At 41.7% G+C, this 14367-nt stretch overlaps 1 protein-coding gene across 1 annotated transcript in view; it reads left to right on the plus strand.

Moving 5' to 3' along the window:
• The first annotated feature begins 1187 nt into the window (after window positions 1-1187).
• Window positions 1188-14367, plus strand: part of KDM3A (lysine demethylase 3A) — a 53775-nt gene continuing 40595 nt past the window's right edge. The window contains exons 1-4 of the mRNA XM_056116400.1: window positions 1188-1314; window positions 1834-2049; window positions 11434-11589; window positions 13177-13287. Coding sequence (XP_055972375.1) covers window positions 1864-2049; window positions 11434-11589; window positions 13177-13287 — 453 coding nt within the window. The 5' untranslated portion in view covers window positions 1188-1314; window positions 1834-1863. The remainder of the gene's footprint in view (window positions 1315-1833; window positions 2050-11433; window positions 11590-13176; window positions 13288-14367) is intronic.

Here is a 14367-nt window from a genome sequence, read left to right on the forward strand (position 1 = left end):
TTGTGTATAATTCAAAATTTACTTTTAATAGTCACTTTAATGTCACTTACTCAAAGCATTTGTGCTTAAAAATAAAAATTTGCCATTCACCTGAATCTATAATCCTTCGAACAGTTTCTTTGTTATTTTCACACTTAGAAAATTAAGAGTTGGGATCAGTCTCACTACATGCGATGCCATTCCAAGCACCAGCCTTTATAAATGAGGTCTTCAATCTCTTCATTCCATTTCTTTTCCATCCAACCAACCAAGAAACGTGAGGTCCCCAACCCAATCTCCTCTTCCCTCCTTTGTCCTTCAAAGTCACCTCCCATTCCATAGCTCTTGCATCATCTTGAACTTCCTCTGGTCTTCAATTTCCTTGTCTCAACGAGCTTCTCATCCCTCTTCCACGTGAAAAAATCCCACTCCACGTCGTACTGAACGGACTTTGGGGCTCCTGATTGAACGACCCTCGTTTCCCTGAGCCTCCACGCCTTTCTTCATGTTTCCTCCAAAATGGCGGCCTTCAAGCCTGCCATGATTTGCACCACGTGCGCCTGCGCCTCCCGCGGCCATTTCACCCAGCAGCCCCAGCGGCAGCAACCCCCCTCCCCAGGCGCCTGCGCACACGCCGCCAGAGCACTGTGGCTCCTCCCTCTGGCTGAGTACGCCTGAAACCGCACGTTCCCGTCCCTTCCCTCCCCCGCCGGCTCTGGCACCGCCCTCATCCCTTTCCTGTGAGATTCTTCCGCCAAGTAAAAGGCCCACCTTCGGTCGACAGCCTACGCGCTCGAAGCGCGAGCCAATAAGCACTAACAGACCGGAGGCTCGCTGTACAGTCTTGACTGTGCACCGCTGCGATTTCCCTCTGGGTTCTAAAGTTGAGAACTGATTGCGCGGGACTTCTTTGCTTACCGTGGGGCAACAAATGGGAAGAATGGCCCGTGGCGGAGGGATCTCTCTCTTACGCGCTGTGTACTTTAACCTAATGGGGGTCGTCCGGGAGTCGGAAGGGGGAGGGGAGAGGGAGGAGGCAGCCCAGAATTGTTTTTTTCTCTTGCCCCGCCCCCGCGGTGCCGGCCAATGGCGACGGGCCGTTTCCCCGGGAGCCTCGCCCAGCTCCTTAGCCTCAGCCAATGAGCGGCGGAAGCGGCTCCGAGGGGGCGGACCCGGGAGGCTGTGCGTGTCTTGTGAGAGCTCTTGAACCAAGTCAGAGCTCGAGTCGGCTGGGCGGCTGGAAACGGCGGCTGCCGCCGGTGACTCAGGGAGGCGGGAGGCGGGAGGCGGAGTAAGAACGCCGCGGCCTCGGCTGCCGGGGGAAGAGGAAGAAAGGTGAAGACGCCGAGCCCGCCGCCCCCGCCGCCCCGGCGCCGCAGCGCAGCCGGGACGCGGGGCGCGACAGGGCCGTCGGCCGGGAAGCTGGGTGTCGGGGCGGGGCGGCGGGACAAGTGCGGAGCCGCGGGCTCGCCCCTCCCTCGGGGCCGCCCGGGACGGGCCCTCTGCGTCGGGGCCTTTTCTTTTCCGGGGAGAGGGGCGAGCACTTTCCGACCGCCCCCATCCGCCCGCACTCCCCCCGGAGCCGCCAGGCATTTTCTCCTTACTCCCTCGGCGACCAGGCTTAAGGTTTCGGAAAAGCGAAACTTGGGAGCGCGAGGGTCACGCGGCGCCGGGGCCGGTGCTGGCGGCGGGGGAGGCACGGGGAGGGGTGGGGGGCGGCGCGGGAGGGAGCGGGAGGAGCGCGCGCGCGTGCGGGGTCCGCTGGGGCGCGCGGGGTCCCGACGCCCCTTCCGCCCCGGGCGGTCGGCCCGCCGCCCCGCCGCCCCGCCGCATTTTGTTTTTGTGTTCTTGCAGGGAGGAGTCCTTCCTGCAGGCGTGGAAACCATGGTGCTCACGCTCGGGGAAAGTTGGCCAGTATTGGTGGGGAAGCGATTCCTCAGTCTGTCCGCAGCCGACGGCAGCGACGACGGCCCCGGCAGCTGGGACGTGGAGCGCGTCGCCGAGTGGCCCTGGCTCTCGGGGACCATTCGAGCCGTGTCCCACACCGACGTGACCAAGAAAGATCTGAAGGTAAAAAAAAGAAAAAAAAATCGACGCTCTGGCCACGGCTGTCGGACGTTTCCTAGTTACCTTGGTAACGAGATCGCCAGTACCCACCCCCCCTCATCGCCCCCCAACGCACACCCGGTAAACGGCGGCCAAAAAGTTGGCACGGGGTAGGAGGGGACCGACCAGCTGGGAAATGGGTTTGAAATGGGTGTGTGGAGCTGCTCGGGCGTAAGGATGGGCTGGGGGCCCCGGGGTGGCGATGTTGAACGCACGCCCTGGTGGCTGGCGCCGTGCCGAGTGTGGCTGCACGGTGATTTCTTCCCAGGGCGTGTATTGTTCGTGCTAAAGTGGGCCGGCGGTGACGTTCCGAATCGGTGCGGATCGAGGGCGACTGGTTGGTGGGAGTGCGTGCAGTCCTTTCGTCCTTCTTTTCCCCCAGTAGCCATCCAACTTCGTAAACTTTCAGACGGGCTAGGAATGAAAGGGAGCCGTAGAGGGAGGAGTTTAGTTTTGTTTGGCATGTGAGAATGGGTGTTTGTCTGTATATGGTGGGTCGGGGCTGGAGTGGGTTCCTGGTTCTCTGTGATGAGTCTGTGGGTGGTTGTAAGATGTGGCCATATATGGAGGGCCGGGGTGGAGCCGCCCCTTATATGGTGTGTTGGGGGACTGGCTTGGAAATCTGCCACTTGGGTGTTGGGGGGGCGGGGCGGGCGGTGAGAAATGGGAACAAGTGTGGTCAGTGATTTTTTTAAATCAGAGTGACACTCAGAGTCCTCTTTGCTTTTCAAAAAGACAGATTGCGATTGTGCTCCCTAATTGAAGGATTGGTATGAGAGGATTGTCTGGGAACAAATAGGAAGCCATTGTATCACAAAGAATTCCTTTGTGCAAAACATAACTGAAAATGTTCTTAAGCACAGTCGGAAGTGGTGATAACTTGAAGGAAACCTGGTTAATATGTTTCAGCATTCTCTTTTGGTCATTTTATCATTGATTTCTGCTGAAAACTACTCAAAGAAGGAAAGCAAGTCTTAGCATTGACACCTGAATACGTTTGAATTCTGAAGCACTGCTCATTTGAACACTCACAAGGTGTTCAAATACATGTCCAAATCAATATTGGTCTGAAAAGGGTGGTGGGAAAAGGATGCGTTGTGTATTTTTAAAGTTTCCACAGTGTTCCTTATCTTCATGTTCAAAATGAGTGACCTTTGAATAGTTAACCACAGCGTCTCAGCCATTAGTTTATTCCATACAAACTTGAAACTGATGGAGATGGAGTACATAACCCTTGCCAAGGTTAGAACCTGCAACTTAACCGTAGCTGAGTAATGAAGTTTTGAGTCCTGAACCCACCTCCTAGCCATCTTGCTCTCTGATTTAGGGTTGTGACACAAAAGGACTTCTATCAGACAATGAGATTTCATCTTTTCTGTTTCACTTTTCCTAGGAAACCCAGTTTTGCTGATCATCGAAACTGTGGTTATAGGGATTGTTGACTTTAGGCTGATATCTTCTTAAGCTCATGAAATAGCCTTTGGGTACTTCATTTCATTAATAGTTGTGGTTTCACATGCCAAGTAAACATTTATCCAGTGCATTTTTTGTTATATAATTTAATGAAAATAAGATTTGATAGAAGATTTATGGTCTTTAGTTCTTTGGTAGGTGATGAGAAACTGGAATTGAGTACCTGTTGTGTTAGGCAAATAATCTAGGAGACTCTTGTTCTGTGCATTCTTTTAAATTTCCACCTTGCCCCCTTCTCCAGACCCTGTCGTGATGGAGGTGATAACTTCATTTTCAGAAAGAGGAAATAGATTTAGGGAAAGAAGTGTGATTTAGGCTCACATCATAACTACTGATCAATCTGATAGAAAGAAGACTTTGTCTAGGTTTGGTTGTGTCTTTCCCACTGTTCTAAATTGCCTAATTAAGGTAGTAGGGGTTTCATTTCAAGAGCATTTTTGATTATATTGCATTTTTGCTTTGCAGATTTTTACCTTACCTGCAGCCACCTGAAAGTTGCAGATATACTTGGTTCCCCCCCCTCAAATGATTCATAGCTCCATTCTTTAGTAGCAAATGAAATAATTCACTTAAATTTAGAGGCATATTATGCTAGAAAAATAAAAAAGAAGGAAAACAAGAATTTTCAAATGCTGGAAGCAAATTGTCCTTGGAGATTTGAAAGCAGATACTAAGTAACTAACATGCTTACACCTAACTTTAGAGACAATGTTAATGGGTAGGATGAAACTGGCAACTTGGATGTGAGTGAGTAAAACTCAAATATACAAATAACTTTAAATCTAGAAGAATTTGTTTATTTGAGGATATACGGCTATAGCTTGTTAACTTTAATTTTAACTAAAGAGAATTTTTGTTGCTGTATTTGGGCACCTGAACTGTGTGTGTATTTGCAGGAATCATGTGTAGTGCCCAGGATCTAACCCCCTCCCTAACTCTTACTAGTTCCTTTTTCATGCTCCTAAAGAGAAACCTTGTAACATTTAACAAAGTCAATTCAGATAAACCTCTAGTAGTTGATTAGAAAGTATAGTGAAGACATAATAACAATTCAGTGCTTACTATGTAGCAAGTTGTTTAATCCTTAGAGACATTGTAGATGATATAAACCACAAATGGTAACAGTCTTTAATGTTGTTAATTGAGCTTCAAAAAAGTTTGAATAAGTTGCCAAAGATTTTCTCCAGACGTAGTCAAAAAAGCTTTAGTATTTAAATAGCAGGTAGTATTCAGGTAGGTTGTGACATTATCACTTTTTATTTTGCTGGCCTCATTAGTCCCAGCACCTAGAACTCTGCTTGATATGTAGTCTTTACTAAAATATTTGAATAAATAAATGAAGGAATTTCCTCTACAACATAAAGCAGTTTAGTAATGCTCTACTAATGACACAGTAGCATTCTCTTTATCTGTAATAAAACCCATTTTGTGTGTGAGGTATATTGCTTCCTAAATGACTTTATTGTGCACGCAGGGAAATACCCTTTTCCCCCATCTTGGTTGTCTAGGACTTTCCCTTCCTTTCAACCCACCCTTTTCCTAGACTCTTCTGCTGCTTAGTAAGGTCTTGAGTAGAGCAGTAGTACTTGCCTTCCATAAGTACCATTTCCTGCTATTAAAGCCCTTTTTGGGCAGTTCACTGCCTTGGCTAATGCCTAGTCTTTCATCCTGGTACACAATTTCAACTTAAGTGTTAGGAGTTCTGCTAGGAGTCAAACCCTGTAATATGAGACTCTAGCACAGTGTTAACAAAAACCTGACTCCCTATAATTTCTATAATTTAATTCCAGAGTATGGGGTTTTAGATAAGCCTTTTTTTTTAAAGGAAAAATAAACGCATAAATTATTGATTGTGGATTAATATAATAAGTAGTATTCTATTTTATAGTGCTGGGCATCAAGTAAATACTTATTGACTAAAGTGTTCTATTAGTGTGAAAACATTTTACTGGTTTCTGTAATTAATGTTCAGGTAAGGTTAGTAAATGTTGAGAGAAGTTTTGAGAGCAGCTTAAATATAACATTAACTCATGTGTCACAGGGATTTCTTTTGGGGAAAAAATAGCTCAAAATAATTTCTAATATCCAACATCAGATAAATATATTTGGTAGACACTAATGCGGTGGTCTTCAACCTCAGGTCCATGGGCTGGTATAGAAAGATCTGAAAAATGCTGTGCTAATATCTGCATCTACATAGTACCCTATTAAAAGAATAGGAAACTTTAGAAATTTTAGATTCTAGTGAATTACAATTAACAAATCTGGCATTTTTGTTTCTTTGTTTTTTGTTTTTAAAGAATGTGAAATTAATGGTTTTACTCCACTCCAGGTGCTCTCATTCACCAAAGAGCATCATAATCACTGGGGTATCATAAAAGTATTAATATGTGGGTCCCAGTCCTTCACGTTAATTTTTAAATTTTTTTTAATTTTTAAAAAATATTTTTAAATGAATCACCGTGAGATAGTTATGGACTTACGGACTTACAAACTTTCATGCTTATGTTTCAGTCATACAGTGATCGAGTACCCATCCTTCCACCAGTGCCCATTCTCCACCACCTATGTTCTCAGTATTCCTCCCCCAACCCCCACCCTTACCACCCTCTTCCTCTGTGGCAGGCATATTCCCTCTTACTCTCTCTCCTTTTGGGTGTTTTGGTTTGCAATACAGGTAGTAAGTAAGTGACCATCATATTTGGTCTATAGTCTACTTTTAGCACGCATCTCTCATCCCAAGCGAGCCCTCCAAGCATCATTCACTTAGTGGTCCCTTCTCTATCCCAGCTGCCTTTTCCCCCCCAGCATGTGGAACTGGCTTCCAGTGGAGCAGTCCTCCTGGCCCTTATTTCTATTATCCTTCGGTGTTAGTCTTCCATTCTGTTACTTTTTATTCCACAAATGAGTGCAGTAATTCTCTGACCCTCTCTCTTTGAGTCATTTCACTTAGCATGACACTCTCCATGTTGATCCACTTGTATGCAAATTACATCTTTTCTAACAGCTGCATAGTATTCCATTGTGTATATGTAACAGTTTCTTTAACCAGTCATCTGTTCTTGGGCACTCTGGTTTTTTCCAGATTCTGGCTGTGGTAAATAGTGCTGCAATAAATATACAAGTACAGATGTCATTTTTACTGTATTTTTTTGCATCTGCAGGATATATTTCCAGAAGTGGTATTTCTGGGTCAAATGGGAGCCCAATTTCTAGTTTTTTGAAAAACATCCATATTGTTTTCCAAAAAGGCTGAACCAGTCGGCATTCCTACCAGCAGTCAGTCCCCTTCTCCCCACATCCACACCAACACTGGTTGCTTTTGTTCTTTTGAATGTGTTCCAGTCTTTATGATGTGAGATGATACCTCATTAACAAGTCTGTTTTTGATTTTTGGAGTAGGCATACATATTTGTGGACTTTTGCCCCCCTGTTACTTGCTCCACCCAAGAGAGTATTGTTAGGGATAATAGGGAGAGAATACAATTTAGACTATATTAATCAGCTGCAGGAGCTTGGTTAAATCATGTTTAACTCTTTCACTCTTTGCCTTTCTATGTGAATATCTGCAGACATGGGTGTGTGTGTGTGTGTGTGTGTGTGTGTGTGTGTGTGTGTGTGTATGTAGAAGGATGTCATTATAGAACCTTATACATCAAAGCACAAATTGAAGACATTAAATTTAATAGAAAATTTTTAAAAGAGGGCTGGAGTGATAGCACAGTGGATAGGGTGTTTGCCTTGCACGCGGCAGACCCGAATTTGATTCCCAGCATCCTATGTGGTCCCCCCGAGCACCGCCAGGAGTGATTCCTGAGTGCAGAGCCAGAGTAACCCCTGAGCATCGCCGGGTGTGACCCAAAAAGAAAAAAAAAGTTTTGAAAGAATAAAGGTAAAGGTAAAGGCCCTCCCGTTGATCGTCGATTTGCTCGAGCGGGCCCAGTAACGTCTTCATTGGAGACTTTGTTGTTACTGTGTTTGGCATATCGAATACTCTCGGTAGCTTGCCGGGCTCTCCGAGAGGGACGGAGGAATCGAACTCGGGTCGGCCATGTTGGCCGCTTGTAAGGCGAACGCCCTACCGCTGTGCTATCGCTCCATCATTCTTTGAAAGAATGTTGAAGAAAATTCAAAGTTGTTTCATTTTTTTTAAAGATCATTAAAAAATGAAAATTTTTGACTAGTGTAGTCTAATTTTTTTCACAGTAAAACTTTTTTTAAAGAACCTAAACTTCATTTTAAAATACAATATAAAATATTGAATAGAAGAAAAGCTTATTATTTTGATTGAGAATTGAATAAACTATGTAAAGATTGTGGTCTGGTAAGAACTGTGTTATTGCTTAAATTTGGGAAACCACTTAAAATTTTAATCCTTGAGCTTTTTTTTTTTTTTTGCTGAATAGATGTTAGATAATCTTATTAAAGATTCTCTCTTCCCTGATTCCCAATGAATGATAATCATTGCTTCTGACAAATGATAATCTTGATAAATTAAGATTTGAATTACCATGGAGTTCTTAATACAGCCTTGTCTTTTTTTGCCCTATACTTAATTTATAAGTTCTCTTTTGAAATCTTCCTAACAATTCAGTGAGGTATGGAGCTGTGAAAACAAAATTCAGAGAGCTTTGATGCAATGTTCTTAATGTTGGGTACAGGTAAACTGTTTTTCTTTGTTAACTCTATGTGTTTTATGAGCATAAAATCATTTTAAGATAGCTTTAACCCACTGTTCACAATAGCCAGATTCTGGAAACAACACGAGTGCCTGAGAACAGACGACTGGTTAAAGAAACTTTGCTAGGTCTACACAATGGAATACTATGCAGCTGTTAGGAGAGATGAAGTCATGAAATATGCTTATAAGTGGACGGACATGGAGAGTATCATGCTAAGTGAAATGAGTCAGAAAGAGAGGGACGGATGTAGAAGGACTGCACTCATTGGTAGAATATGAAATAACTTAATATACTGATACCCAAGGATATTAGACACAAGGGCCAGGAATATTGCTCTATAGTTGGAAGCGTGTCTCATGAGCTGGAGGAGAAGAGAGCCTGAATATAGAAGGGATCACTAAGACAATGATGGTTGGGAGGAATTGTTCAGGATGGGAGATATGTGCTGAAAGTAGATATAGGACCAAACGTGATAACCTCTCAGTATCTCTATTGCAAACCATAATGCCCCAAAGTAGAGAGGGAATGGGGGCCATGGAGGCAGGGGGAAGGTTGGAAAGGGGGGTTATACTGGAAACATTGGTGGTGGAGAATGTGCACTGGTGGAGGGATAGGTGTTTGATCATTGTATGATTGAAACTCAAACATAAAAGCTTGTAACTATCTCATGGTGATTCAATACAAATTAAAAGTTAAAATTTTAAAAATTAAAAAAATGAAAGGAAAGCTTTAACCAAGATGTCTCTGTTTCTGACATAGTTTTCACACATGCTCATTTTTGTTATATTGCATTAATTGGAAAACTTATCACTGGAAAGCTAGGTAGAATTTAAGGTTGATGTCATGTGGGGCAGAAAAACCAAGTTAGGGGATGTAAGAGGACCTGAATTTTGTGGCTCACAAACAAAGGATGATAGCTCATCTCTGAACACCTGTGTGAAAAGGGCCATTTGATGGGTTATAATGATAGTGCCAAGGAGAAGAGTACAGGCGGGAGGTCTTACGAGTCAGATAGTAACTGTTTACATATTTGTACTTATTCTGAAAGATTGCTTTTTATACAAAGCTAAGTATATACAGCTTGTTGGAAAGTTGCTTGGAAAGTTAGGGATGCATATTTTATTGCTGCAGAGGAAGGATAGGGTGGTCTTAAAGTTAATTTTGAAAATTGATACTTTAGAGCCATAAGGCTGGAGAAGGTTAGGGAGCAGAGAGAGAGAGAGAGAGAGAGAGAGGGAGAGAATCGGAGAGAGGGAGAGGGAGGGAAAGGGTACAGGAGTTTAGACTGCATATCACCCTTTGAAGTACCACCAGGAATGACCCTTCAAAGCACAGAGCCATGTATCTCCCCAGAGCTTCACAGGATGTGACAAAAATAAGCAAAAAAACTGCGGAATGTTTAAGGTTGGAGCTAATGAAATTGGAAAAGAACAGAGAACTTGGTCTTCTTAATAATGCAAGAAACAGCAGGAAAGTAAGGGCCTTATAGAAATGTATTCATTCAACAAGTTTTTTGAGTACTGACTGGGGACTGGATATAAGTGGAATACTATGGTAAGTAAAAGCAGACAGATTTTGATCTGTTAGTATTTATAATATGCCAATCAGTTAACTACAAATAAATAATTCAAAATGTGGTAAGTGCTCAGAAAGAAAAGTATAGGACTTTGAGTACAATTAAAAAGGAAGCCTTTCTTAAGACTGAGGGGGCTCTTATTGGTAAGGGAAGGTTTCGTTGAGGAAAGCATTTTTTAAAGAGCTGTGACAGTTGAATGAAAGCTAATTAAGCTTCAAAAATTGAATTAATAACGGAAAAGGCAATATGGTAGTCTGAAATGTGAAAACTTGATTTATTAGCTGTTTCTTTGAAAAAAATTAGAGACCTTTCAGTGGAATTTGTGAAATTAAAGGTATTGATTTTTTCTACATGACTTAGTTTTTAGCATCTTAAAACTTATACAATAAACTACCATAGCTACCTTATTGTATAAGTTTTAAGATACTAAAAACATACCAAAGGAATAAGGTAAATTAAGAGGTAGCATTTTCATGACACCTGTTATAGAACACCTGTCAAGAAACCATTATAGGACTGAATTTTTTTATGTCTGTATATATGGGCTGGAGCGATAGCAGAGCAGTAGGGTGTTTGCCTTGCACACAGCCAACATGGCCGATACAGTTTCGATTCCTCCACCCCTCTCGGAGAGCCCGGCAAGCTACCGAGAGTATCTCACCCACACGGCAGAGCCTGGCAAGCTCCCCGTGACGTATTCGATATGCCAGACACAGTAACAACAAAGTCTCACAATGGAGATGTTACTGGGCCCGCTTGAGAAAATCGATGAACAACGGAAGGACAGTGTCATCAGTGTCATAAAGTATATATACAAATTGTGGGGGTTTTTTTCCCACGAAACAGATACTTGTTTTAAAGTTACTTTGAGGAGTCAGAGTGGTAGTACAATGGTAGTACATTTGCCTTGCTCACAGCGTACTCAGCTTCCATCCCTGGCATCACGTATTGTCCCCTGAGCACCACCAGAAGTAATTCCTGAGTGCAGCACCAGGAGTAACCCCTGAGCATCACCAGGGGTGACTCAGAAAGCAAAAAACAAATAAAGCAAAACAAAATGTATTTTGAATGTCAGAAGAAGAAAGTTTTGCAATTGTAAAGTGATAATTCAGAGATACAAAAGCTAAGTAGCTTTAGATAGGTTATTTTTTCCAAGTTTATTAAGCTGAAAGGAATATTTGAAGAGGTACCCTTACTGGGCTTTCTATAACAGGAATTAAAAGATAAGTGGTAGATTGTGGTGATTGGGTGTTAAGTTCACAGAGTGTCATGAAGTAGCTACTTTTTTTGTATTTCAAGTTTCTCTGTTCTTCAGGTTCTGCTCTCTGATTATGTAAAAGCCTTCAACATAAGGGTTCTTTGCTTTATGGAATTCTCAGAGATTACTTTGTGGGCTGAGACTAGTTCTTTTGAGCCTTTTACCTTTAAAAAGTGGTTTGGGGGTCAAGTTGATTCATGGCTAATAGTTTATTATGTCTGTGAAGAGAAGGAAGAGAGCAACAGAAGGGGCACAGCACATTCGGATAAAATTCTTGTGAAATTATAAAGGTTTAATTTAGCAGGGCATTTTTCATGCTAATTTATTTAATCAAATTTATTTTTAAATTGTATCTGTAGGTATGTGTGGAGTTTGATGGGGAATCTTGGAGGAAGAGAAGATGGATAGAAGTCTACAGCCATCTAAGAAGAGCATTTTTAGTGGAACATAACTTGGTTTTGGCTGAGCGAAATTCTCCTGAAATTTGTGAACGAATAGTTCAGTGGCCTGCCATAGTGAGTAAAACTTTGATTTATGAACAATTTACTTAGTTTTAAAAGTTTCACTAAATTCATGAGAAGAGAATTCTTCTCATGGGGCTTAAAAGGAATTATGAAACAATGAAGAATGTATATATAGTGTTTGCATTTAATTCTCTGAAAAATAACTCTACACTGTAATATAGAGGAGTAGAAGACCATCCAGAATCTTGTTTCTGCTCTCTTCTGGAGCTCTTCAGCTCAAAGACCTTGACATTTTTATGTTCCAGTTTCTTCATGTGAAATGTGGTAGTGAATGTAACTTGAATTATGTCTAGGTTAGAGATCAGAAACCAGCAGACATATATAGAGACACAGATCTATTTTCTATGATTTCCATAGTATTATAAGAAAGTTTGAATTCATTGTTTACTTTTTAAAACAGGAGGGTGGCTGGAGAGATAGTACAGTGAGTAGGGTGCTAGCCTTATATGCACCCAACCCAGGTCCAATGCATGGCATCTTGTATGGTTCTCTGAACACCAGAATTGATTCCTGAATGCAGAGCCAGGAGTAACCCCTGAGCTTTGCTGGGTAAAAAACTATTAAAAAACAAAATGAAAAGAGTACCTACATTTCTAGTTTCTCTTGGAAAAAAATAAAAGCGAGAAAGGTCAACACCAAATCTTTGATGTCTGTTCTTTATTGCGACAATAGGATGAAACTGGATAGTAGCTGTTGCTTGGCCCCTTAAGGGTTTCTTGTTTTGGTCTGATTATCTCTAAGGGTCCCTATCATACAGAATGTTACTTGACTTAAGGATAGTAGCAGCATGTGGGGTATGCCATCACCACATTTTTAAATCTAGTACATTTAGAGGGAAGAGTGACACTGTATCTGAAAGGACACATCTTATAAAAATGAGCTGGGGCTTAAAAGGAATAAGGCCTAGATTGGGGTCATTGGAAAGGTAATGAAGATGATTGAACATCTGACATATAGTTGGAGGGCCTTAGATGTTGTGCTGGTGAAGTTAGCATTTTACCTGTGGGTCATAGGGCTGCTGGAGGTTTTTGAGTGATAAAGGGTCTTGCTTAAAGTTCTATTTTGCTTTTTGTATTTTCCTTCCTTTAAGAATACTGTTAACAGAATTAAGAATTTTCTAAAGAGGAGTCAGAGAAATAACCCATCAGGTGGGGTCTTTGCCTTGCATGTGGCTGACACAGGTTTGATTCCTGGCAGCTCATATGGTTCCCTGACCCCCTCCGGGAGTGATTCCTGAGTGCGGAGCCAGAAGTAAGCCTGAGCACAGCTGGGTGTGCCTCCAAAGAAAACCCAAACAAACAAAAAATTGTCTGAGAAAAAACAAGACTCTTTTTCCTCAAAAATATACATACAACTTTGCATTTTGCACACAAATCTATATGTTAATTAGTTACCCAGGGTCATAAATTTGATTTAAATTACTGACATTGAATCTTTTGGTGGTCCCAAAGTTTTATACTTGCAGAAACTATAAAATATAATGGCTTTTTATCTTTTTGTGTATTTGAAAAATTGTCCCATTTTAAGATTTATGTTGAGAGCTATAATGCCAAAACTTTTTTTAAATTTATTTTTTAGATGTACAAACCTCTGTTGGACACAGCTGGCTTGGGATCCATAACTTCTATTCGTTTTTTAGGAGATCAGCAAAAAATATTTCTTTCTAAAGATCTTTTGAAGCCTATACAGGTAAAACAGAAATAATATTACATTATAAAAATAGAAATGCAGAATTATTTAATATAAGAACTAAGAATTAAGAATGTTAAGAATGTTGTTGTTCATTCAGATAGCTAACAGAGAAGAATCTTTCATATTTTCCTCTGTGCTAGACATTGAATTAATGCTACTGTTTGAGGTTGAAAAGACAAAGTTACTATAGTTGATGAGATGTGTATACATGAAAACAGTTAGGGGATATGAAAATAATTTTTAGAAGGTTAGACTGTATACATGTAGGCATATATACTAATAGGTACCAATCCTTATGCAAGGATTCTATATTGTGAATAAATCTATTTACTAAAATTTTTAACTTCAAAATTAATAATTTGCTGTTTTTATCATCATCTGCAGATGTGTACAGAGGGACAAAAAATTAAGTTCACAGATAAATGTTCTTTTAGTGTCATTTTTATTATTTTTGTTGGTGATTACACTTTAAAATGGACCCTCAGAATAGTACTGAAGTATTCTAGAGTTTCTTTTTTTTTTCTCTTTTTGTAGGAGTACTGCTATTTATTCAGCCACTGATTAGCTGATTGAATTGTGCATGAACTCCACCTTACTTTTTTTTTTCTTTTTCCATTTTTTATAATTTTATTTATTGAATCACCGTGAGAGCAGTTACAAAGCTTTTGGGTCTAAGTCTCGGTCATACAATGAAACACCCGTACCTTCACCAGTGCCCATTTTCCACCCCCAAAACCCCCAGTATACCCCCATCCCATACCCTCCCCCTGCCTGTGGGGCAGATGATCTCCACATTACTCTCTCTCTCTCTACTTTGATCACATTCAATATTTCGACACCAGGCCCACCATTATTATTTGAGATTTACCCCAACACTCAGATCTGCTGAAAAGGCAACAGTAGACAATTTGTGTTCTATTGCTGGTTATGACTAACATGATGTCATGTGGCTGCAGTAGGGCCGTGTGGTTTTGAAGTTCTGAAATTTTAACACTTAAATCTGGAGGGATTTCTGCCAAAAGCCACTGGGTTTAGAGATCTGCTCCTGAGTCTCTGGGATCATGGCCGTTGAACAGC

The sequence above is a fragment of the Sorex fumeus genome, unplaced genomic scaffold, assembly GCF_029834395.1.
Source record: "Sorex fumeus unplaced genomic scaffold, SorFum_2.1 ptg000003l, whole genome shotgun sequence".
NCBI classification, from domain to species: domain Eukaryota; kingdom Metazoa; phylum Chordata; class Mammalia; order Eulipotyphla; family Soricidae; genus Sorex; species Sorex fumeus.